General features: G+C 42.8%; 1 protein-coding gene across 1 annotated transcript; it reads right to left on the bottom strand.

Annotated features, from left to right (window-relative positions):
• Positions 1-14,397: 14,397 nt before the first annotated feature.
• Positions 14,398-26,793, bottom strand: LOC138768820 (B-cell receptor CD22-like). The gene is made up of 8 exons (XM_069946776.1): positions 26,742-26,793; positions 24,987-25,355; positions 23,993-24,355; positions 20,312-20,605; positions 19,183-19,285; positions 17,497-17,551; positions 15,705-15,784; positions 14,398-14,515 (listed from the first exon to the last, which is right to left on the bottom strand). The coding sequence occupies exons 1-8, from the start codon at positions 26,791-26,793 to the stop codon at positions 14,401-14,403; spliced, it is 1,431 nt and encodes a 476-aa protein (XP_069802877.1). The 3' UTR covers positions 14,398-14,400.
• Between the last annotated feature and the right edge of the window lie 357 nt (positions 26,794-27,150).

The raw sequence follows: 27,150 nt of genomic DNA, 5'->3' as shown, positions 1-27,150 counted from the left end.
ACAGAAAATACCGTTAATCTCTAAGGGATCTGGTCGCGACTTGCGTCTGAGAGACGTTTCAGCGTGTGTGCGCCGACAGCCGAACAATAGCAAGTGTTTCCTGACTTTGTGCATTGAACGGAAATTTATTTACTTAACAAGTTCAATAAAAATACTAAATAGGAAAAAATACTGACATTCCAGGAGAAGGGGGGTAGATTGAAATAGAATTGTATCGGGCATTAACTTTAATCAAGGTCAAAACTCTGTGTTACATTTTTTTCATTAAATCAACCAGAAATTGCCAGAGATTTGTAATTTATGTCTATTACAAATCTTCCAGTACTTATCAGCTGCTGTATGTCCTGGAGGAAGTGGTGTTTTCTTTCCAGCCTGACACAGTGGTCTCTGCTGCCACCTCTGTCCATGTCAGGAACTGTCCAGGAACAAATCCCTATTGAAAACCTCTCCTGCTTTCCAGACTGGAAAAAAAATACACTATGTCCTAAAGGACATACAGCAGCTGATAAGTACTGGAAGAATTGAGATTTATTAATAGAAGTAAATTAAAAATCTCTGTCACTTTCTGGCATCAGTTGATTTAAAAGAAAAAACGATGGTGAACAACCCCTTTAAATATTTTTAAAATGTATCTTATTTGGTTTATAGTTTTCTCTATCTACCACTAAGGGGAGGTGTGTGTGTGTATGTGTGTGTGTGCGTGCGCGTGTGTGTGCGTGTGTGTGTGTGGAGGGGGCGCTCTGAAGTGTATACATTTCCCATTGAGTTGAAGGATTTATTTTTCTTATTTTATAGAATTTCAATCAGTCAGAATATACCAATATCTAACCTAATTACTGAGATTTTAAAGATCTGGAAAAGATATAAATTCAATCCTCAGCTCTCCCACATCCTGATCAATATGGGTTCCCCCTCCAAACACCTATTTTCTACATATTATTTTTGGCAACTGAAAACCGTGACCAATATTTCGCTCAAATATCTGTTCATTTGTATATAATATATTTTGTATAATTTGTCATGTCCATTATCTTCCCCAGCTCTGTGCAGCACAGTTGTTTTAATGGTGCCAGGGCTTTCCACAGATACGATCACCAATATATAACAACATACTGTAGTTTCTATGATTCTCCTTTATTTTGACTTTGTGCATTCCGCTCTAATTCACGCTATAAGAACGATAATGCTATAATTACTCTATTGACAAAAAGGACACTGGGATACTGCTCTGCCTTTTCTTTCCTGCCATTACCTTACCCAGCTCTGTGCAGCACATTTGTTTGCATATTGCCAGGGCTTGCTGCAGGTGAAAGAACAACAGTTTCCATGATTCCCCACTCTACTTTAGCTAGTCATGCCTCTCTTTTACCAGATGTAAGATACTGTCACTCTCTTCATCTAATTCTGTTTGCTGCCTTGCATGTGATACACAACCCCTTTATAGAAGGATGGGGGGAGAGGGGGGGGGGGGGTCTGTATGCCTAGGGCTAGGACAAGCAGGACATAAGTCCCAGGGGCCGTTGAGAAAAATACAGAAAACAGAGCCTGATATGTGATACAGATGTGTCCATCCTTACCTTTTCCTGTGACTTACTATATCTTAACACGTGCCTTGAGATAAGTGGCTAATAAACTATGATTTCACAATCCTCTGTCAGGAAATGGAAAAGCTATATGTATCTGGCATGAATGTGAATGGCAGCCTATCGAGGGTTTGTCTAGCAAGTTGCAATATTGTATTGAATTTGTATAATGAGATATTGGAATTTTTCACTTAATGTAGGAAAAGTAAAGGGTGGACACATCTGTATATAAGTCACAGCTGAGCACACAGCCCCTACTACGTACTTGTTCAGACATTTCTATATGGGATTTCCTCCAGCCCTTCATCAATGAAGGGGCCAGCTTCCTATTGTTCCACAGCATCCATTTATAGGCAGTTTTTTTCCTGTTGGATTCTTTTTAGTCTCTTGACAAGAATGACAATATTTAGATCTAGACAGACTGCCTAACATTTCCACTCTGTATAGGACGCCTAGTAATGGCCTGCTGATGATAACATTGGTCGCCAATCAGATGTACAGGAAACAATTCAAGTCTTTTCTTTATTTAATGTATATGTTAGGTCAAGAGACTCATGGAAAATAGCTTAGTGATTTTAAAAGGAATTTAAAGGGGAAATTCACAGTAAGATTTTTTTTTAAAACAATGTAAAACAGAAGATGTTATTAGTAAGGTCATGCTGGGGTCGCCTCTAAATACTAGAACATAAGGGCCACTGGGTTTTTTGTGGGCTAGTTAGGATGGAGATGTTCTACCAGCTGTGTAGATACAACAGGTTTTTACGTACGAATCAGTAAATGAGTTGTGTCATGATGATGCACTACAGGTAAAATCACATGTGAACGTGAAGGAGTACAACTATACTGTTTTAGTACAGAAATTTAAATCTCTGTACCATTTTTCTCCACCATGGGTTTGATCAATTCCTGATTTCCTGTCTGCACTGTGACCCTGCTGTTACCATGCAACTCTGCACACACTCTCCCACATTTTTCTTGCTTGATGTCTCGGTGGAGACCAACTGCCAGTGTTTTCTGGTGATTGTAGTTGAACTGAGCATGCCTGACCACCTAAGTGGGACGTAAAAAGGACAACAAGAGGTGAAGTGGTTAGTAAGTCTATATATGTTTAAGGCTATGTTCACACGCTGTAAGAGACCGGCCGTTCCATGACTCGGCCAGGTCATGGAACGGGCGGTCTCTGCAAAGATCATCCTGGCTGGTACTGCAATAAAGCAAGCAGCCGGAGAAGCAGAATAGTGAGTGCAGCTCTGGGGTATTTACATTCCCGTGAATTATATCTAGAGAATGAACACAGGATGATCAGGTAAAAGCTTATAGTAAACACAACATTTTGAGTAAAATGAATAGTCTACATGTTTCATACACTGCTGTTTGTCCTGTGTGATGAAATCTACTTTATTTTTATACTAATTCCGTGTCTGTTTGCACAACACAGAAGTTATACAATACATCAAAGCAGTACACAGGAGCAGCTCTGTTCTCAGGGGGCTCGCAGACTTGGAAGGTTTCCCCTGGCTGAAATTTCAAAGAATACGTAATGATAGGTTTTATTTGATGGGTCACAATGACCGGACCCCCAACAATCCCACATTGTTGTTATATTCCAGGAATAATATAATTTTCTCCTGAAGAAACCCCTTTATTAAATAATTTACTTAAATAAACAAAAAATAAAAGTAGTAGTAGTAGTAGTAGTAGTAGTAGTGGTAGTAGTAGTAGTAGTAGTAGTAGTAGTAGTAGTAGTAGATGTAATATAACAATGAATTTACAGAAATGGACATGAGATGATAGTAAATACACCAAGACATTGGAAATAGGAGAGATTTCAATCCAGACTGCATAAGGAACAGGGTCTAATATCATTGTCAGCAGAAGAAGAGTAGAAAGCTGTAAGGCTGTTCTCTTCCGAGTATAAGGCAGTGATGGAAAATGAAATGTTCTGGGTTTGTCCCACAGAGCATCAATCCCTATAAAGGGCATCTGTCAGGATCAGCGGATGTAAGTCACATGCCCAGCTATCCCTAAGAGCCTTGTCTAAGTGTATCCTCTGATCTTCACGAGATACTCCAGATGGTGGAGATAGACTTTCCTGGAAGATACACTAGGTCACTAGCTCTAGAGGTCCTATTACACCAAGCGATTGTCAGCCATATTTGTCCGATCATTAGCCGTTACAGCCAATAATCACTTGGTGTAAGAACTAGTAATAAAAGGCAACGATCAGCTGACATCCACAATGTCAGCTGATCCTTGTCTTCCAATATGTTGGAAAAAAGTATAATGATAAAAATGATCTGCTGGCCGTCGCTACGTGTAATAGGAACGGTAACAGCAGACTGCCGCTATTACCTTTGTGCTCCCCAAACAATGGAAAGATCATCTGGAAAGACCTCACGCAGGTCTCCGTAGCCCCCCCCCCCCCTACCCCTTTGCTGTCAGCGCGCATCAGCGAGCAGGGAACGAGGAGCAAGCGAAAGAGCGCCATTTTTACTTTACACCAATTTGATAAATTTCCCCCTATGTCTTTAAACATGGAGATGGTGCCCACGCCCCCTCCAGTGGCAGGTTCAGGAACTGCACAAGAAATCCGAAGCTCCAAGCAGCTAGGCATGGCAATAATGTGCAGGATGAACACCGTCTGCCATGCCCGAAGGACCTGGACCATGGCAGAATGTGTGTGTGTGTGTGTGTGCATTGGAGGGGGGTCTACCTGGGAAAGAAATAAGATAGATGTGGTGTCAGTGAGATGACAGCACCCTGATATATCCAACTGCCATTACAGTAACATAGCAGAGTTATCCTAAACTTATCCTACTCTATAATTCCAGATGGGTTTTTGCTGGTAGTAACTGGCATCATCAGTGGGAACAAATATATTGAACTGAATAAATAAATAAGAGAGTGAGATCCAGTACCTATAGTATCCGACAGCTCGGGATACACAATCAACCATTAGTGATAGTTGAAACAATTACAGTGCTGAAAAAAGTATTTGCCCCCTTCCCAATTTCCTTTGCTTTTCATACATCAATGTTTTATGTAATTGATCTTTATTATTGGACACAGACCGCCCAGGTGAAAACTTAATAAAATGATGATTTTATGTACGTGAAATGCTGCTCAGCATTAACTCTCCCCCTTAGCTTCTGAAGAGATAAGCAATGCACATGGGCACCGAGGGGCTAAAACATAAAGGTAGAGAAAGTATAAAACCCTCCATAAAACAGTGCAAGCTAAGACCAGGAGCAAGCTCTGCAGTCAAAGACATTGTAATGGTATGGGTATACTGGTTGCCTGCATTACATCTATAAGTATAAAACAAAGGTACAGTATAACGACAGAAGACCCCGTGTATAATTAATCAGGATAAGACGCTACAACATAAAGTGGCGAGATAAATACGCTTTTGTCTAGTGAACAGGTGGCATCAAGTTTATGAATATAGAACAAAGGCTTCAGGAATAAAGACAAAAGAATGAATGCAATAAATAAATAAACCAATAAAAATACTATGACGTGAGCAATCAAGGTAGAGTGCAGTATATATGGAGTACTGTGTATTTGCAACAACGGCCGGGATTAATTCAAAAGATACTTTGCATTGAAAATGAATGGAATCCCGGACGGAGTGTACACGCAATGTATATGCTCTGGCTGGGATTGCATGCGACTGCACAGAAAACTGACATGTCATGTCAGGATGGTAGCTTTGCAGAGCGTTATGCGCCCCTCGGCTCGTGCTCAATTTCTCGTATTCTGTTTCTGTGTTTTGTTTTGCAGCCTCTGAACACTGGTTTATCTGCTCTCATGGTTTAGTGGACACACCCGACTGCACCAGCTAAATTCTGTCTGGCCATGTAATGGTTATTCTTTGTTTTGGTTCTGCTGTGACTGACAGGTTTTCCTGTGGATCGGTTTTGTTCTCAGGTGTCTATGCTTGGTGATCAGTGGGATGGTCGAATTATGTCCTGGACCAAGACCCTGGCCTCCTATATACTAACCCCATTCTGTGTTCTCATTGCTGGTTATTGACTTTGTCTCTGCCTGCATGTGTCTTCTGTTTCCTTGCATCTCCTGATCTTTGCCTTGTATCTTTGACTTCCCTTGCTTGCTGCCTGCCCCTGACTTTATTGCTTGTGTTTTGACTTCGCCTATTGGACCCTGATTTTGTACTTTTGCTGCCCGATTGTTGTGACCCGGACTGTTGATTATTCTTTATTGTGTTTGTCTGTCTTGATCTGTGTGCACCTATACTAGTGCAGGGAACATCATTGTGGTTGTCCGTGGCTACCTAGGGCCGTTTGAGGCAAGTAGGTAGGGACAGTTGGTGGGTTCAGTGTCAGGGCTCACTGTCTTGTCTTGTCCCTGCCGTCCGGTTCCTGCTATGTCAGTTTTGTGTGGCCGCTATTCATTGAATAGCGGCCGCACAGAACTGTTAGTTTACACAATGGAAAGTGCGTCTCCAGCCGCACTTTACATTGTGTGCTGTGGTAAATTGTGATGCGGGCCCACATGGATGCAGTATCGGTCAGGATGATCTTCACTGACACCATCCGTTCTGTGACATGGCCGGGTAACAGAATGGGCGGTGTCATACAGCGTGTGAACCCAGCCTTAACCTGTTTGGAAGTTGAACGTGTTCCATAGCAAGAACACAGAAGAATGTGCCAATTTTAGCAATGAACTCCCTGATTTGCAGAAATCAGCACAAAGAACCTCGGAGGGGAGAGAAACCCAAAGGAATCCAGCCTCACAGCCACGTCCATAAAACAATCAGAAAGCCTTATTTCATACCCATAAAACGTGTATATCCATGAAGTGTGAACGGTTTATGTGTTGCAGGTTACAGACCATCGGAATATTCCTCCATCAACACATTCTTGACTGCGGGGACTAAAGAGCTTAAACATTTACAACTGCCCAAAGATATAATAAAGAAACATGTCTGGTTCTGAAATGTAAGCTCTGCTGCCCATAAAAAGTTACGATATTTTATAATAAAGCTCCCTTATACGTAGTGGAGGGGGGTAATGGAGTATCACTGCTTACATGATAAATGTCTCACTGTTTTACGAGTTACATCGTGTTACGAAATCTTGACTTGTAACTTTACATTTCAATATAAAAAAAAAAGAGGTAAAGGGGTTATTCCAAGATTAAAAGATATTGTTTATCCAAAGTATTGGTGATATCAGGCTAACCCATGGGGGCCTGGCCACCAAGACCTCCACCAATCACAAGGGTGGAGGCAAGCTGTTTCCGGAATGGGTGGAGTTGAAATGCACATGCTTAAAAAGTACCTGTCATTAGAGAAAACTGTTGGGATCAGTCGTAGTCTGAGTGTTCAGTAGAGTCTAGGGGGGAAGGGTAGGGTCTAGGGGGGGAGGGTAGGGTCAGGGGGGGAGGGTAGGGTCTAGGGGGGAGGGGAGGGTCTAGGGGGGAGGGGAGGGTCTAGGGGGGAGGGGAGGGTCTGGGGGGGAGGATGGGTCGACAGCACACAGGGTTTTGGGTGGTTTCTGTTTTTTCCTTTCTTTCCTTTTTGTGTTAAATGAGTTTTGATATTTGGTTTTGGAACCTGAGGGGGACAGGAGATAGAGTAAAAAGAGTGGCAGCCTTTGACTTAATCACGAGACATCTCCCCGCAGTGGTTTGCCTGCTTGAGACGCATTGCACCCAGGAAACGGTCTCTAGGATAAGACATAGATGGGCGAGCTCTGAATACCACGCTCTCTTCTCTAACTTTTCTGGGGGGGGGGGTATCCATGTATATCCATCACAAAATTCCATTCTGTTGTTGTCACGATAGGCGGGTGATGACAAGACACGAGACAGTGGGCCCTGAATCTGATCCCACCCACTGTCACCTGCCTACTTGCATCGGTCGACCCTAAGCGGTCGCGGACAACCACGAAGACAATCCCTATGCTGAATACGTGCAGAACATAAAACGCAGACAGACAGACAAACACAATGCGGGAAGGTCAACTAGCCAAGTCAGAAACTGAACGAGCAACGCAGTACAAAATCAGAAAGAAGCGGGTAGTCAGGGGACAGGCAAAAGGTCAGAATCCAGGCAAGATAACGTAGAAAGAACAGGGCAGAATACAGGGAACTGGGGAGCTGGGATCAGTACAATTAATAGCCAGCAAAGAGAGCTGGCAGTGATTACACTTTATACTGGGTCAGGAGGCCGGACCAGCACACCATTGGTCCGACCCCCTAATCCCAGATACCTAGCAGCTGGTCTGCTACAGACTGAGTGGCGGAGCGATCCGCCCCTCAGCCTGAGCATGATGCCATTCAGCTGCACAGGCTGGGCGGCCGCCAAGAGTGACACAGAGCCGCGGCGTCCCTGGTTACCAGGGACGCCGTCGGGTCTCCGTGACGTCACCCGGCTCGGCCGGCCGCCTCGGCGCTGGGTCCTAGCGCCGACAGAGGAAGCTGGGACCGAGGAGGACGCCGCAGGAGCCCTGGCAGGTGAGTTCACAACAGTTGTATTGCTAAAAAAGTGGATAATAAGGGGAGATACGTAATCCTTCACTGTAATATATTTTCTAGAGAGATGATTTTGCTCTTTGTGTATGTGCCGCCCCCCTTCTCCCCGCAGGTTATGTACGAAATTATAAAGGAAGTAGGAGATAAAGATGAGGTTCCTTTTGTTATGTGTGGGGATCTTAATTGCGTGATGGATATCAGGTTGGATAGGAAAGGGGTCAAGGCTCGTAACCTCAGTTGGTCTTCCCCAATGGCTAAGTTGGCAAGGGAGATGGGCTGGGTCGATTTGTGGCAGAGTCTATATGGTAGTAAAAAGGCTTTCTCCTGTTTCAGCGCCACTTACAATTCTGCTTCCCGCATAGATTACATCCTAGGGAATGTACTAGCTTTGCGCTGGATCCAGGAAATAGGAGCCTCTCAGATCACGTACCTGTAACAGTGGGGGTGTGCGTGGAGCAGGACCCAAGTAGATCTGGACGTCCCTTTAGACTTAACCCTCACTGGTTGGGAATCTTGGATAGTAAACAAAAAATCTGGCATGAAATAAAGGAATTTTGGAGATTAATGTGGGCTCCGATATGTCTGGGATGCGTTAAAGGCCCATATTTGAGGGATATTAAAGAGAGAAATATGTTATAAGAAAAGGGGGTTTAGAGAGCAGGAGCATAGTCTGCAAGCTGCAGTGCAGGAAGCAGAAGAGGAATTTAAGGTTTCACAGACAGAGGCAGCGGCAGATAAGATTAAGAGAGCTCAGGGGGAATGTGGGGAATTCCTTATAAATAAGGCCCAACAAAAATGTTTCTTTCTTGGCCAAAAGCGGTTTGTGGAGGCAGGGAGACCGGGGAAACTCTTGGCAACTATTGTTAGGGCACAAGAGGGGAGCTCGTATATTGTAGCCTTGGAAGATGTGAACTTGGACTAATGAAGGGATACGTAAGAAAGTTGTTGAGTTCTATGAGACCCTGTACCGGTCAGAAGTTGCTCCTACGGAGCAGGAATATCAGGAATTCTTTTTTAAATGTAAACTGCCTTGTGTTCCTCAGGACAAATCCCAGTGGTTAGAGGGAAGGATAGGGGTTTCGTACTTAAGGGAAGCATTAAGTAGTATTTCAGGGTCAACTACACCAGGATCCGATGGTCTGCCTTTTGATTTTTACCGCGAGTTCGGAGATGTCCTTTTTACTTATTTAGCTGAAGTACTTATACTTATGAATCCTTGTGTAAGGGACGCCTTCCTGAATCTATGCGACAGGCTAACATTGTTTTAATCCCTAAAAAAAATAAGAACCCTCTGCGAGTTGAGTCCTACAGTCCAATCTCCCTGCTAAACAATGACTACAAATTGGTGGCCAGGGTTCTCGCACGGAGATTGACGGAGGTTATTCAGGGCCTTATTGGCCATGAGCAGACAGGGTTTGTACCAGGACGCTCTATTTTTAACAATATCTCCAGAGTCCATGCTAGTGTTCAGTTGGGGAGGGGAGGTCCCCACTCCATCCTGTCGCTTGATGCCTTGAAGGCTTTTGATAGGGTGGAGTGGGGATTTCTGTGGAGAGTTATGGGGGAAATGGGGTTTGGCCCAGAATTTGTGAGCTGGGTCAGGCTACTTTACTCAGACCCGTTGGCAAGTGTAATTGTGAACAGGGATACCACTAGGTGTTTTAAGCTGTCAAGGGGCACTCGGCAGGGGTGTCCCCTGTCACCCCTGCTTTTTGATCTGTATATTGAGCCTCTAGCGGAGTGTCTTAGGACAGCTAAGGACATAACGGGGTTTGGCTTAGGTGGTGAGAGTAATAAAGTTCTCCTGTATGCTGATGACGCCTTACTGTTTATTAAGGACCCAGTGGAAAATCTGCCCAAGGTTATGAGATTGGTAGAGGAGTATGGGAAGATAGCCGGATTCGGGGTGAACTGGGATAAATCTGCATTATTGTCCCTTGGGGAGGAAAGGGAAGAAACTGGAGGGGTAGCATCCCTTGTGGATAGGAGTGAAATAATAGACTATCTTGGGGTTCAGATTAGTAAAGATGTGAGAAGTTATTTGGACCTTAATCTTTAGCCTAATCTTTAAAATGGAAATATAGCTCAAGCTACCCCTATCAATGACGAATGGCTTTAATTAAAATAGAAGTGTTACCCCAAATCTTGTATATTCTGAAGGCTGCACCACTCTGGATATCGGATCTCTGGTTTAAAAAGATTATTGTAATATTGAATAGATAGGTGTGGGGACGGAAAAAAGTAAGAATAAAATATGAAGCACTTACACAGACGGAGAGGGGAGGGGGGCTATCTTTGCCTGGATTTTAAGTTGTATTTTTTTGTCGAGTGTGGCACAGACGTTGGCGGGATGGAAGTCTTCCCCAATAATTAAATATAGGATGGATATAAATAAAACTAGTTTTAAAGATTTTTTTGAGATTTTGGAAGCGGGTCAATACACGGTGGAGAATTTGGGGGTATTATCGTTTGTTACTTTATATGATAAAACTTGGAAATCAGTGAAAAAAATCTTTCCATATCACAGGTCACTTGGGTTTTACACCTTTTTGGGAAAATCGAGTTTTTGAGGGTGTAATAAATAGTAATATGAAACAATTTTGGAGTGAATATGGGGTTAAATATGTTTATCAGCTTTATGAAGATGGGTGGATATTATCATTTGAGGAGGTTAAAGGTAGATTTGGGTTGGTTGATTCACAATTATTTTATTATACACAGGTGAAGTTTGCAATGAGAGAGTTTAGAGAGGGACAGATAGTTCGAAGATCACACGAGACATTAGAGAATATACGGGAAATAGGGGATAAGAAGAAAGTTTTGTCCAAATTGTACAGAGATCTTATAACCCAGAGAGAATCCCCATTTGTTAAGAGGGCTAGGGTAAGGTGGGAAATGGCGTTTGGAAGAATAGAAGAGGTGGTATGGGATTCTATTGTAAGAAATTTGGGGTGCACGTCCAGAAGCTCAACACACAGATTATTATTTTTTTTAAAAATTTTATTGGTTGTACTATACCCCTAAAAGGCTGATGCAGTTTGGGAAGAGAAGGGATATTAGATGTAAGAAATGTCAAGAGTTAGGGGTAGATCTTGTGCATTTGATATGGACATGCCCTAAAATCGCACAATTCTGGAGGGAGATCTTCCGATACGTCGGTCAAGTGATGGAGATGGATATAATTGACACATACTCAGAAGCGGAACTTCTATTGGGGGGATTGATTGAGGACAGGAAAACTAATACTCTGATTAATAGAATTATTGGTTGTGCTAAGGTGGTTATTCTTAGGAGGTGGATGGAAGAAGGCCCCCCCCGGGGGTGGAGGAGTGGAGAGGGTTGGTGGAAAGGGTCAGAGATTATGAGGAGCTGGCGTCCAGGAAAGGTAGAAAAGGGTACGGGAAATATCAGAAAATATGAAAAAAAAAATGGCGGAATAGGCAGGTTTTGCAGGATTAAGGTTTTTTTTTTTTTATTTGGCTATTTATTTATTATTCTCTTCTTTGGTTTTTCGCACGTGTGCTGTCAGGGTGGGAGAGGGTGGGGGGAGGTAGGGTTAAGTATTGAATGTTTTATTGTTTTTTTTTTTTGTGGTAATGTATGTACTTGATAATGTGAAATAAAGTAATAAAAAAAATGGTTTTTGAGTCATAGATTTCTGGAAGCAATAACAGAGGAACAACACCAAGCTATAAGAATAGGACATCCGGAATTGTTATTTTATAGTGAATACAAGAATTTACTGAAACAGACAGGTCAGGAGTGGTAACATGTTCCCTTTCGTGGATCCCAGATGTAGTTGGGTATTTGATAACCTTTTTGTAAAATAATTGAACCTCTAGGGCCTGTACAAGATTAGGGAGAGGTCTGTGTCTACCCTAAAACCACTCAGGAATTGGATGGAAAAATGTATGGACGTCACAGAAACTCAATACAAGTCTATGGCATACTAATATTGAAACATTTTATTTGTTAAGGCTGTGCTTCTCCACTCCACCTACTAGAAGGTTCTATAGTGTTCTCACAAACAATATAAAAGGAAGAGTCAGTCAGTAGCCTGTGCTGCTGCGGGTAGAGCCATGCGAGGTGAAGAGACTCTACTAAAATGCACAGAAGAAAATGCCAACTCTGCAGACCCTGGGTCACCAGCCCTTTGACCAAAGCACAAGCCAGCAGAGACCTAAAAGAGACCTCCTTCTGCTACAGGTTGGAGATTGGAGAAGCTGGCTCGGGGATTTGCCTGTATTGTTTTGCACCTGTAATTTCTTTAGTAAAGAATCGAGCTGTTTACTGTGAAGTTGGACTCTCTGGACTTATTTCCCATTGGAGTGCACCACCACTTACCATCCCTCCCAGAGAGCAGCGACACATGGTGGCAGCTCGACAGTGTCTGGGAGCCCAACATTGGCACTTCAACCCAGGACACTGATATAACCATACTGAATCTGCAAAAAGCAGAGTATGCATAAACGGGGGAGATTACATAGATTAGCTACAGTGGAGATTACATAGAGACTAGACAGGACACTTTAAATTGTACTAAATCAAACAGTATTTATTCTATAAATATAGCCTTTACAACATAGTGCATACAAGGTTTCAGCTCCAGTGGGGATCCTTTCTCTAGCTACTACATAAAGACAAGCTACAACAACTCAGAGACTGTAAGAATAACTAGATTGGGGGTGGCAGAGCTCATGCTATTGTGAAGTGATGTGGTTTTCTGTTGTGTACCGCACAGCTTTTATTCTTTTTATATTACATTTATCTTAATATGTTCCAGGATGTCTTGTATGCAAGTGAGTAGATATGTATGCATCAGCTAAACACTCTGGAAACGTCAGACAATTTCATCTGATAAGGAATTCTACAAAACCCAACTCTCTTATCTCATGGTTAAGGTTATGTTCACACCTTGTAAGAGATCGGCCGTTCTGTGGCCTGGCCGGGTCACGGAACAGCCGGTCTCAGAGAAGATCCTCCCGGCATGGCCATAGTGTGCACTGACAGGGTTTTCTGCAGCCGCTATTCAATGAATAGCGGCCACAGAAAACTGACATGTCGGAGCCGCGGAGCCGATAGATATTCCGGCCGCAGTATATACTATGTGTATGTATATATGTACTATGTTTACACTCCGGCCGGGATCCCTCAGAAGGAAGCACAATATAAGGTTCGTATAAATCATGACTGTTGTTCACATCGGTAACAACGGCCGTGATTAATTTGAACCTTACGTTGTGTGAACATAGTCAAAAGCTGCAAGAAGATTTATTTACAAGTGAAGTTACTGTACAAATGAAGAGTTTTGAAATAAGGAAGCAAATAAGTAAATAGTATAAACAATGGGGGAAAAAAACAAAGTTAAGAAAAAAAACTGATCCATGGAGAGTCTAACAGATAACCAAAAGGCTGATGTTTAACCAATTTATAAGGACTGCCTGATCTGTGTCTGACCTTCCTGGTAACCCATCCACTGTTTGGAGAAGTCTGGCCAGAAGTGGTTTACATGGAAATAGACTAAATAAGTGATTACAGTACAGTTACATCCAGTTACTATGTCTTCTCTGATAGGACACCATTACTTTGCTATGTCTTAGCTATCTGGATCAGACCTTATGGAAACTTTTTCAACCCAATACTAATGTTAGCAGAGTTCACTGCCAAGACATCTTGGCTCCCTAATTTACTTGTACCCTCAAACACCCTTGCCACACAAACACTTTTACACTCTATGAAGGGTTTATTTGTAACAATCATGGAGATACTCTATATGGGGGGGTTTGATGGTCTGTGGAAAGGTCCTAAGGTAGAAGATGGTGTTGGTGGGTCACCGTCTGGACTAATAGATCTTTAGACCTCTTGGATTTTAGGAATTATAGGTAAAGTCAATGACACCAAACAAAGAGAACTTAGAACAACTTAGACTCTTTCCAGGAGAATTCAGCTGCTACGTTAACAAAAACAAAGAACGGTAACACCTTATCCAAGAATCCAGATGGAGATCCAACAAGATGACGATGCATCTAAGATGGAGATCCAACAAGAAGATTGTGGCAGAACTCAAAAACTATTCCTGAAGAACATTCAAAGACCTGCAGCCGCTCTCCTCCCAGCAGAATAGGATACATGGAAAGTTATAAGGCAGATACTCCGGCTATCCAGAGGTTACAGTAATAAAGGTTTGATGGACCCTTTCCAAGGACAGATGGATGACCCAAGTTCCAAGGTTGATGCTATGGCAGGACCTCAGTAAGAGGCAATGGCATTTGAAGACACATTTCACTTTAGGTCTGTAGTATCTCTAGTCATAAGATGTCTAAATGTTGAGCTGTGCGTACTCTGTTTCATTTGTGTTTTTTGAAGCTTTTAGAATGTGATTTGCAGGAGGAAACTCTACTGTAGTGTAGACAATGGTTTTTTCTCTTCTCTCTCTATGAAAAGAAGCAGAAGTCTGTGAAAAACAAAAAAGGTTTCACTTTCTATCATCTATTAGTTGACAATTGGTCATTGGCAAAAGAATTATAGTTTGACTCTATACTGCCTCCAATGGCTATAAATGGGTACATGAAAGCTTTGTATTAATAGGTTAAACAATGACTATATCACACTTGGAAAACATTTTTAACAATGTGCAAAATACTGGACCATCTTTCTGGGAAAATGTCTGCGAGTGCCAGGATACCAGTAAGGCTGGAGTTACATGGGGGTGATAAACCTCAGTAAAGCCCCATTGGAGTACCCCTTTAACCCTTTCACGTCAGTATTACATATATACATATTCCTAACAGTGAGGGGCTTCAGATGTGTGGGGGACCGTTGCAGTGTGAGTGGCACAATGCCAGGCGGCTGGGATCCCGCAGCTGCCTGTCATTAGGCCCTTAAAGGGGTAATCCAGCAAAAATCATTTTCTTTCAAATTAACTGATATCAGAAAGTTATATAGATTTACAATTTACTTCTATTAAAAAATCTCAAGTCTTCCCATACTTATTACCTGTTGCATGTCCTGCAGAAAATGATTGCATGTTAAACAGTTAAATAAAAGTGTAAAAAAAAGTGTAGTTAATTTTTTTAAGTATTTAAAAAAAAAAAAAAAAAAATTGTAACCCCCTCCCCAAATAAAAGTTTAAAATATCTCCTTGCCCATTATAAAAATAAAAAATATGTAAAAATAAATAAACATATTACATATCATAGTGTGTAGAATTTTCCAATCTATTAAAATATAACAGTATTGTTCTCTCACTGTCAACAGCGTAAATGGGGAAAGAAAGAAAGAAAGAAAGAAAGAAAGAAAGAAAGAAAGAAAGAAAGAAAGAAAGAAAGAAAGAAAGAAAGAAAGAAAACCCACCAGGATTGCTGATTTTGGGTGGGAGATAAATGGATAAAATATTGATTAAATATTACTGCCACAGTATCCAGCATGATGGGGGATGTAGTTTCTGAATATGTTAGAGAAAGAAGAGAAACGTCTCCGCTCCTATAAACATCCATTATAAAAGTCAGGGTTCACTTTTTAGGTTCATTATTGTTCACTTTTAGGTCCCTTCATCTAGGACCATGATGCTTTGCTACAGGAAAGAAACTAATCTTGTATACAGTACATGATATAAGAACTTACTGTGCTCGTGGAGAGATCTGCTCTGGTGCGCCATCAAACTTCCCATACAACACATTATCCATTGTTATCTTCTCTGATATCTGAATAAAATGTAAATCATGTTAGGAATTAATTCGATTATTAAAGGGGTACTCCAGCGGGGGGGACACTTTTTTGCTGGGACCGGGGAGGAGGTAGCTGAGGGAAAAGTCGTCCACTCACCTCCGCGGGTTCCAGCGGCGGGTCCCGCATCGCGGCGCTCTGGTTCCTGGTTGCCGGCCGCTTCCTGGTGTCTGACGCGGGCTCGAGACGTAACGTCTCAGGTCCGCTCAGCCAGTCAGTGAAGGAGGCGGGATCCGTTTCAAGTCCGCTCAGATCCCGCCTCTGTCACTGACTGGCTGAGCGGACCAGAGAAGTATCGTCTCGGGCTCGCGTCAGACACTAGGAAGCGGCCGGGGACCGGAGCGCCGCCATGCGGGACCCGCTGCTGGAACCGGGGAGATGAGTGGACGTCCCAGCAAAAAAATGCCCCCCCCCCCCCCGCTGGAGTACCCCTTTAAATTACAATAGGAATAGCTTCTTTTTAGGATAGGTGTGCAGAGGCAGACACAGTGCTCTCTACTGTCACCTATGTCTGCACCAGGAACTGTCCAGGGCAGAGGCAAACCCTCTAAACCAGCCTTTCCTTCTCTTGGATAGAACTGCATTACTTCCTTCAGGGCATACAACAGCTGATAAGTACTGGAAGGCTTCTGTTATTTACAGATCTGTGTAACTATCCAGAAGTGGCAGATTTTAATATATCTTTTATCTGGAGCACCCATTTATTGCCATGGAAGGTAAAGGCAAACCTGCCTGGTCTGATTCAAGATATTGTTAGATAATAAGCTGGGTGAGCCGTGACCTCCTGCACAAGATGGCAGCCTTGTCAACCTGTCCCTAGGGCAAGAGCCCAGCTAGGCATTTACCAGAGAAGGGACACTATAGAGGACTACACACCTGTATTAGTGCTAAACCTTTGGCTGAACAGACGTAATGGAAAACACATTCATTTACAGCAAACTAAATGTGGTCGGTAACCTAGACAAGAAGCTGTCAACAATGGGAGGGAAAGAGCGGCGAAGGAGAAGGAGACACGTTTAGTAACTTAAAGCGACTCCGTACCCACAATCTGACCCCCCCAAACCACTTGTACCTTCAGATAGCTGCTTTTAATCCAAGATCTGTCCTGGGGTCTGTTCAGCAGGTGATGCAGTTATAGTGATAAAAACAACTTTTAATCCGGCAGCGCTGTGTCTAACAGCCGGGGCTTACATTTGTATATGCGTTAGGCTGGCGCAACTTCTCTGTCCTTCCTCCCCAACCTCCTCATCATTAGGAATACTCCAGGCAGATTGCTTCCTATGTGTATAATGAACATGGGCTGGATCGTTAAGACACCTGTGCAAAGCTCAAACAGCAGTAAATTTTCCTGGATCATTCCTAATGATGAGGAGGGTGGGGAGGAAGGATGGAGAGGTTGTACCATTGTAAGCCCCGGACGTTAGACACAGCGCTGCCGGATTAAAAGTTGTTTTTATGACAATAACTCCATCACCTGCTGAACGGACCCCAGGACAGATCTTGGATTAAAAGCAGCTATCCGAAGGTACAAGTGGTTTAGGGGGGACAGATTGTGGGTACGGAGTCGCTTTAATGTATTTGAAAAGATACTCCGACAAGTATAACTATATAACCTGGGATGGGAACTATATTACATGAGATAGGAAGGGAATTTTGTGTCTCTTACTTATAATTTCTATGTGAGAAATACCTTAATATCCTCCTGAGTTGTTTCCTCCTCTGTCTGGACGGAAAATCTTCTTCTTCTAGAAAAGAAGATAGTGGCTGTTTACATAATGCACGTCTCCTTTCTTATAGACACGTTATTCATTCATTTATTTATTTATTTACTTTTTCCTGGATTTAACGGAAAAGGGTGTGGCTTCAATGTTCGAGGGGAGTGGTTTAAAACGTATAATTGATCTGAGCTTAGACTAGACAGTCCTCAGAAGTGCATGATACACTGTGATGAACCTGGTACATTAAAAGACTGTCCAAGTAAACAGTTTTACTAAATTTACTCCAGTATTTTTTTTTACTTTTTTGAAAATAGTGAATTTTTATAATGAAGGACTAATTAGAGGTGCAGGGCCCCTGGTAGGTCAGTTCTCATGGTCACAATTATAATCAATCAGAGACCACATAGTGGAGTGTAGGGACTGTCACCATGCTCAGGAGCACATAGTGGAATGTGGGGACTGTCTCTGTGGTTCAAGCCACTCTATTAAGGAGGTGGGTCACCCCAAGAGCCTGGGCATCAGCATAGAGTTCACCTAGCCATTCCCCCTTTTCATCTACAAGTGACACTCCTACTATTGTGCCGTCCTTTGTGATGTAGATATTTGGGTTTTCTTCTTTAGGGTAATAGAGGATGGAATATCCATGATTTTAGAAGTACATCAATTAAAGTTACATTTTGAAATTTATAACAGTGGTCCTCAAGGCTATGTTCACACCACTTAAGTTACGTAATAATCTGCCTTCTATTGAATGCCCACCGGAGTGTTTACACATACTATACACTCTGGCCAGGATCCCTAGCGGCACCGCAAAAAACTGACGTATCAGTTTTCTGCGGCCGCTATGCATTGCATATGCATATCGGCCGCAGAAAACCAGTCAGTGCACACAATGGAGCGTGCGGCTTCAGCCGCACGCTCCATTGTGAGCAGCTTTGAATTGGCATGTGGGCGCACACTGATGCGCCCGCATCTGAATTAAGTGGCAGTGAAGATCAACCGCCTGGTACTACAGTACCGGCCAGGATGATCTTCCAGTGTCTCACGCTGTGGGAACATGGCCTAACGGTTTAAAGTCTACACATCAGAATTAACCCTTACAGATCAGCCGCAAGACCCTCTGCTAATCTAAAAGGTGAGGTTCCCATAAAGAAGGAGATGCGGCCAGACAACGATGTATTATCGCCTGATTGGGTCTCCTTATGCATTGAGACCCCCCCTTCCAGCAGAGGCACATGCCATTGATCTGGAAGGGTTGATCCTGACCGATACATTTTGAGGCCAGGTTCACACTACGTAAAAAACACAGCCGTATTGTTTAATAATAACGGCACAAATAGCGGCCGCTGTTTGCACGGCCATTTTTATGCAATACGGACGTGTTTTTTTTACGTTGTGTGAACATAGCCTAAGGCAGTGGAAATTCATAATGCTCAGCAGCCAACAGGCTTTTTGTTAACAAGCCCGATACTTAAGAGAATACCATACCCGATCTCTAGTGATGCAGAAAGAACGATGGCAGGGAACTGGAAAAAAGTAGGGTATATAACTCGTATATAGTATATGCCCCCCCCCATCATTAGAAGTACCTCCTGATACATTGAAGAATTCATCAATGCGCAGCTTGTATACGTTGTATTAGTTACCTTGTAACCTACCTCTTTATCATGCAGACGATTCCTACCAGAACTATTATAGATAACGCCATAAATCCAGCTGTACCGCCTATTATTAAGCTGTTTTTGTATTTCTCCTTCTTAGCTGTATTTAACAACAAATAATAATTTAAAGTAATTAAAAAAAATAATGTAATTTAGAGAAATTTAATTCTATAAAAGGAAAATATAAACATGTTTTTCCGTATATAACATTAATGTAGGATAAAGGAAAGCACTGAGGGGACTCCATGAGTGTTATCATCTGTGGAGTGCGGCCTATGACAGCCCCCTGGTGGACGAATAAGGTAACTGTAATTGTTGACTCTATTAAAATGACAAGAGGACTCAACATACCCTGTTCCGTTCTAAGTAATAGAAAACAGATTGTCAGATCAGATACTGGGAAATCTAAGGTTACAGTGTATATACTGAGCCCTGAGCTGCACTCATTAGGGCCTCATTCTATCATATTACATTTCCATTATGCAGTATAATGGAAATTAGAGATTTCTTTCGTAACTTCTGACCTTCATATTTATTGGGATTCATTTTTTTGCGAATTATAATGTAGAGGAACAGGAGCTGCAGTCATAGACAGGAGTCCCTGCTTCTGTACATAGTATAAGGCATACCCTGAATAACCAATGTCCAAGGAGGTACGGTGCAATGATTAATGTATCTTGGCTTGTACTCACAACATTTGCTGGACTGGCTGCTTTATATGCAGTGTATAGGATATTTGATTGGCTAATCACATTATTTTACAAGGTTAAATAAACACAGTCAGTTGAGCCAAGTATAGGTTGGCTCTCGTTTAAGAAAAAGTTTAGTCCAACAAAAAAAGGACATTTTCTTAGTCAAGCAACGTGCCATGTATAGTAAGCAGGGACACCTGTCTACTGATAGGACTCCCTGCTCCTGTATAAATCCGAGTTTTCAAATGTAAAGCAGATTTGACACCTGACCAAATTTTTCACTCTGGTCCTGATTTCTTTTCTACATAATTTGGAGAGTTTCCTCCGTGCTCCATGGCTTCTATTACTATATGTGTCAAACATGGAATCCGTAATATAAGTTTTGTAACAATCAGCGTAGTATAGAAAAGAAAAGAAAAGTATAGGCTACCTACATGTAACATCCAGGGTTATAAATTGCCTTGAGGTTTTGTTATTTGGAAAAGTAACGGTACATTCCAGTTGTGTTCTATCTTCTCTATATGACGGGATATATGTAATTGTAGAATGTAGTCTCCAGATTCCTTTACCCAGATCCTCATGTCTCGTGGTAGCCTCTAGGTCAGGTTTATTCCATGTAATGGACGGGGGGCTGGAGGCACAGGTGTGATTTATGGAGCAGGTGATACGGACCGTCTCATTCTCTATCATCTGCTCAGCTCCTTCCATCACTGGTGCAGGAGGAGAATCTGAAAGAAAGACGAGAGATGAAGTAACACTGGGTAGAATATAGAGGGATCTAGGATCTACCTCTGCTCCTGGGGTAGACTATGGTCAGGAAAATAACTTTTAATGGTCAGGCCTAATCTTGTAATACTGTAACAATCTAAAATCCTGACTGGATATTACTGAGCACCAAGACTATAGAGTCCTGCTGCCCTTGATTCATAGATCTCTAGCTAAACCCTAACAGGGAAAAAAGGGGGAGTGGAGGAAGGAGAAGGCCCCATGGATCACTCTGATGGTTGGGGCAGCATGAAAGTAATGACAAGTTCCCCTTAAAGGGGAACTCCAGGTAGATATTGAAAAAAAAGAAACTTCTGCTGAAGCATATAGAATTACTTACCTATCTATCCCAGTTTTGAAACTACCAACAATCCATTTTTTTAATTTTATATATATATTTTTTTATTTTATTTTATTTATTTATTTATTTTTTTTTTTTGGGGGGGGGCTTGTTCTGTATTGTGTTTCTGTGCTTCCTGGTTGAGCAGTTCCCAGAATGCAATGCTTTCCCACAGCTGATCATCACAGTCCCCCCACCCATCACAATCAGTAAAATTAGTGCTGCACCTGCTTCTTGCCGGTCAGAGATGGTGGATCACTCAGGGGATTGGGGGATCCAAGTTTTTCTTATCCGGAGTTCCCCTTTAATTTGTTAACACCCGAGAAAACAAGACGTAAAGGGACACTACAAGTAGGTTACACCAATCTAACCTCTATGCCTCTATAGAACATGGGGCATAAAGGATGAGGGGAAGTTTCTTACCTTCATCCTTGGTGACATTTGTTTGCAGTTTGTAGTTAAATCCCTATGCTAATAAGGCAGTTTGGTGCACTGTGGGAGGGACTTCAGCGTGCTCGCCTCCCAGCCAGCCTGCTCTGCAGGGGCGTAGCTACGATTCACGGGGCCCCATAGCAAAAAATTTTAAGGGGCCCCCCTCCCCTACGCACAACACAAGGCAGCTCACAACACCCGATTCAGGGTGTAACAATATAGCGTCCAAATATGTAGCAGCATTTCCAATAAGGTTAAAAAAAATTATTTGCTCAAGGAAGAATTAGCAGCGACGCTTCAGTCCATACCATATGGACCTTTTTCAAGTCAAAAAATAAACTATATTGTGGCAGAATCCTGGCTGCAGCCGCAAGAGTGACTGGCAAAGCAGAGGGCCAATGGCTGATAGCTATGACAGTCCACAGTTTTTACCTATAAGGGCCCATTAGCAGGGGCAGTCTTGGCATTTCTGGGGCCCCAAGCGAAGTTATGTCTGCCCCCCCTCGACACGCGTTCCAAAATAATAGACCGCTGTGTGTTTCCCCCAGTAGTATATACCCCTTGTGCGCTACCGCCAGTAATATATACTCCTTGTGTGCTGCCACCAATAGTATATACCCCTTGTGTCCTGCCCCCAGTAGTATATACCCCTTGTTTGCTTCCCCCAGTAGTATATAAACCCCTGTGTGTTCCCCCAGTTATATATAGCCCCCCCCCCCGTGTGCTCCCCCAGAAATATATGGACCTCCTGTGTGCTGCCCCAGTTGTATATAGACCCCTTGTGTGCTGGCCCAGTAGTATACAGACCTCTGTGTGCTCCCCCAGTTATATATAGACCACCTGTGTGCCTCACAAGTAGCATATAGACCCCTGTGTCCTCCCCTTTAGTATATAGCCCCCCTGTGTGCTCCCCCACTTGGATATAGACCTCCTGTGTGCTCTCCAAGTTGTATATAGACCCCATTCTGCTGCCCCAAGTAGTATATAGACCCCCTGTGTGCTGCCTCCAGTAGTATATAGACCCCTCTGTGAAGCCCTAGTAGTCTATAGCCCCCCTGTGAGCTCCCCCTGTTATATAGCCCCCCTGTGTGCTCCCCCATTTATATAGACCCCCGATGTGCGCTCCCCCAGTTAAACAGACCCCTGTGTGCTCCCCCTCCCATTTAGTATATAACACAATAAAACAAACACTTATACTCACCTGGGTCCGGGCGTCTCCTCTTCTCTTCACTCTTGTGGCCTCAGGAAGGGTTTTCCCTGCGACCACAAGAGGCCGCACTCCCCTTGTCCTGGCGCCGATGCTCCAGTGATGTGACTGGAGCGCCAGCACCACAAGGACAAAGCTGACACTTGTGACCGCAGGGAAAACACTTCCTGCGGCCACAAGAGTGACTGACAGGAAGGGAGCCAATGTCTCCCGCCCTGTCAGTGCTGCTGCATGTAACTATGAGCGCTCATTACGAGTACTCATAGTTACAGTTCAGATGGCAGCAGCAAGCGGGGCAGCGGCCCTGTCCAGCGGTCTTGAGCACAAGAGCAGAACGTGGGCGGCCCCCTGGATGTTGGGGGCCCCAAGCGATCGCTTGGGGTGCTTGGTGCCAAAGACCGCCTCTGCCCATTATGAGCCCTTATGGTTAAATACATGCCTTCTGCTTAACCCCTTATGTCTGCAGTGTGTAAGTGACCCAAAGCTCAGAAGATAATGAGATATTCGCTTTACTGTCGGTGCACTGATAACCCCTGAGCTCTGCGCGGAGCTCTGCACTTTTTCCTTGGAGAATAGAGGTCAGGGGTTATCAGAGCAGTGAAGCAGAGATCTCTTTGTCTTCTGCTTTTTAACCCTTTTTTTGTGTTGCAGCATGTAAGTAAACATTGGGTCACTTACACACTGCAGTACATTAGGGGTTAAGCAGAAGGACACATTCTCTTACCTTCTCCCCCGGGCCCCCCTCCTGCATTGGCCACATAGCAACTGCCTACCCTGCTTCTATGGTAGCTAGAAAGGGCAGGCTGGTGGTGGGCCTGTTCGGATGGGCCAGTGTACAATATTAGTAAGTGTACTCTCTGGACATACTGACAGCAGCTCCCTGTGTACTTCATAGAATTAATTTCAGCCTCCCCCCTCCAAACTGTGCCACCCTGCTCTCTGGTCATTCTGTCCATAAGATGGCCTTAGTGTTGACCAATATAAATATAGGAAAGAATAAAGTGCGTTTACAGCCACAGACATAAGAACAGACAAATAAAGGATACAGCAGCTTTTGCTTTTCTATATGGAGAGATAATCTGCTTTGTAGAACAATGTTCTGCAGCAGCTCTGGGTGGGGGACTGACAGAAGTGCTGGGGGAGGGGAGTAGCCAGGGTGGAAGGGCTTCGATAAAGAGCTGAGGGAGAACAATGCATTCTGGGAACTGTAGTACTAAGAAACTATTTAACTAGGAAATGGCGAGAGAACATAGTTTCAGCACTGGAGCAGACAGGGAGGCAATGCTGTATGCTTCTGTAGTATTTTCTGTTCTTTTAACCTTATGCTATTTGAAAACGATTTCCCAGTTTTATAAAACTCCCGCCATTTACCTATGACATACACTCTACAGAATCTTTCCTTGTGGACATTATAGGAGTTGATCTCTTCACTAATCCCGGGGTAGATCTCCTCTTTTTCTTGCACATTATTAATTCTTAGGGAACAGTTCTTCAATGAATTTCCCACCAGGAAGGTTCTTCCCTTGTACTTTTCTTCCACATTGGTTGATGTTTTATTATTGAATACTTTAGGAAATCCTATAAGTTCTTTTTTATACCAGAACAAGGTAAAGTTTTGAGTGTTATCAGGATACTTGAATTTGCAGGGAATTTCCACACAAGATCCCTTTAAGGCCTCTGTAGATTTAGGAAATTTAAATTCCCAATCCTTACATGTGATATTATCAGAACAAACTGGAAGAATACAAAAAAGGAGAATCATTAGTGACATATAACCTGCTAATAAAGATTGATTCCACCATATAAATGACATATTTATAGATTTAACCCTCTGTATGCTGTAACAGTTATATGCTGGATGCTGTAAATGAAGCCAAGCAGACATGGCCAATATGTCCCATACCAGATTGTGTACTATAAGTAGGGAAGTGTGAGATGTTACAGCCTGGTAGTATTAGAGTCAAATCATATTTATTATTTGTAGAAGTATTAGTGATGAGCGAATAGTGAGATATTAGAATATTCGATATCCGTACGAATATCCCGCGAATGATCGAATATTCGATCAAATATTCGATCCCATTAAAGTCTATGGGAACAAGTATTCGATTAGTGAACAACATCTATTTGACCATTTGGAGGGTGAAACCGGAAGCTTGGGGATTTGAACGCTTATCGAATATTTATCGAATATGCGCGGGATATTCGTACGAATATTGAATATTCGAACATCTCACTATTCGATCGAATATCTATTCGATCGAACAGTATTCGCTCATGACTAAGAAGTATGATACAAATATTTCTTCAGTGTAAAAATTACTATATCCAGTACTAGAAATCTGCAACGTCTTCATAAAAGTACCTGGGACCTGAACTTGGACGGCTTTCTTAGTCTCGTCATTGTTCAATGTATAGGCAGTTATATTCTCACTTATTCCCGGGTAGTACCAGGCTGTCTTAGTCACACGTCTGATCCTCAGCGAGCAGCTGTCAGTCCCATTCAGTATAAGTGAGGTGTGATTTCTGTACTCCGGGAGGACTTCAGATGGGTGTGTACTGTACACTATTGAGTACCCGGTTCTCCTATATTTATACCACAAAATCCGCACTTCTCCATAGTCAGAGGGGGCTGTGAATGTGCAAGGAATCTCCACATCAGAACGTCTTTCTGCAGTTATGGATTGTGGGAAAGTAAATGTCCATCCATCTCCATGTTTATTGCAAAAGCATCCTGAATAATTAAATGAAATAATAAAACATTATCTATCTTCTATCAATCTATCTATTTGTCTATCTATCTATCTATCTATCTATCTATCTATCTATCTATCTATGAATCCATCTATCTATTCTGTCCCACCACGGCGGTTACCGGTATGTTACACCCCTCGCAAAAGTCTGTACTTCAAGTCACTGTGGTGATGAAGTAGTACCTAAGTTTTGCCACAAGATGTCACTATTGTATGCAACTGTGTTTTGCACAGCTGCAGGTAACCAAAGGGTTATTGTTTATTGTGATATGTAAACCAATTCGGTCCTTCTGTTCTTCTCTCCCTATCCCTGAACTCCTTTCTTTCTAGGCTTTCTTCTCCACCACTAACAGGGGATATTACACCACCTGTAGGAGGTTGTCACATGAAGAGAGGAAGTGTACACCCACACTTAGTTGGTGGTCTTAGTCTGGTCGTTGAGTAGAGGGGACGCAAAACAAGTTGGTCCCTGCTGTGGTCCATCCGGGCCCTGGCTTTGCAAGGTTCCCACTCCAGAACTAGTCTCAGTCATAGTCAGGTTCCTGTGCAGGGCAGACGCACATGGGAGACACAGACACCAGTTTCTTGAAAGCAGCCCCTACACAGTTTCTTTCACAGATAAACTGCCTACAGAGGACTAATCTGCAATCAGAGACACTGGTTGACAGCTGAGCAAGCAGGAGGCCGTGCAGCATTGATTATTCATGAAGAGGAGGGAGGAGGAAGGAGTGGTGAGGAGTGCCAGAGTGTGGCACACACAACTCCTCTTTGCCTCTTCAGTACAGTAGGAGACGGGAGATTGTGCATAATCCATAGAAAATTACCAAAAGTCACCATGCTCACTAGGGGACTGCCAGCTACAGCACACTCTCAGCACCTTAGGTAGGGCCCAGGAGCTGACAGATTTCCTTTAACCTGCTAATAGTTTCCCTTTAAAGAAACACATAATATAATTAGTGCACAGTTGCAATCCTAGACCTGGCCGCATAACTGTGCTCTAAGACACTGCAGGAGCACTCAGTTACTGGTTTAGCAAAAATGTGTTGGTGTAATAAATTCTCCTTTAGGGGTAGGTTCACACTACGGAACCCGAGCAGAGAATTTTCTACGGATTCCGTAGCTCGTACCCGTTCACGGCTGTGCGTCTCTCCACCCGTGCCATAGACACCATTCTATGCACGGGTAGATTCCACATTCCGCTGAATGAAGAATGCGGAATCCGCCTGTGCATACACGGCCATAAACGGGTACGAGCTACGGAATCCATCAGAAATTCTCCGCTCGGGTTCCGTATTGTGAACCTACCTATACAGAGGTAATTCTGTTCTAGCGTCTACAATAGATATAGAATAGAAGTTTTCACCTACCCTGAGTAAAAAGCAGAAGGTATAATCCTCCTAGAAAGGAGTGCTGGGCCATTACTCCAATGCAAAGTCGGTTTTCTTGTAGATACTTTCAGTTTTATTTCTTGTAAAGTAACCAGAACATAAAGAAAGAAATCAGAAAACAGTAAATAATTAATAATACTAGAGAGATACAAAGCAAATTCACGCAAATTTGTTAAGAAAATCTGATATGTATATATATATATATATATATATATATATATATATATATTATTTTTTATTTTTTTAATTTAACAGAGCAGGATGCCATTGTAACCATACCGCGCATTAGTATGTAAGATGATGAAACACAATTCATACTCACATGTCCTCTGATGTTCTGCTCTTTCTAGCACTGAGGAAAAGCTGCAATTCAATGTAAATGACTTTA

This window comes from Dendropsophus ebraccatus, chromosome 12 (genome assembly GCF_027789765.1).
Source record: "Dendropsophus ebraccatus isolate aDenEbr1 chromosome 12, aDenEbr1.pat, whole genome shotgun sequence".
In the NCBI taxonomy this organism is placed as follows: Eukaryota; Metazoa; Chordata; class Amphibia; order Anura; family Hylidae; genus Dendropsophus; species Dendropsophus ebraccatus.
This window is presented reverse-complemented; position numbering and strand designations above follow the sequence as displayed.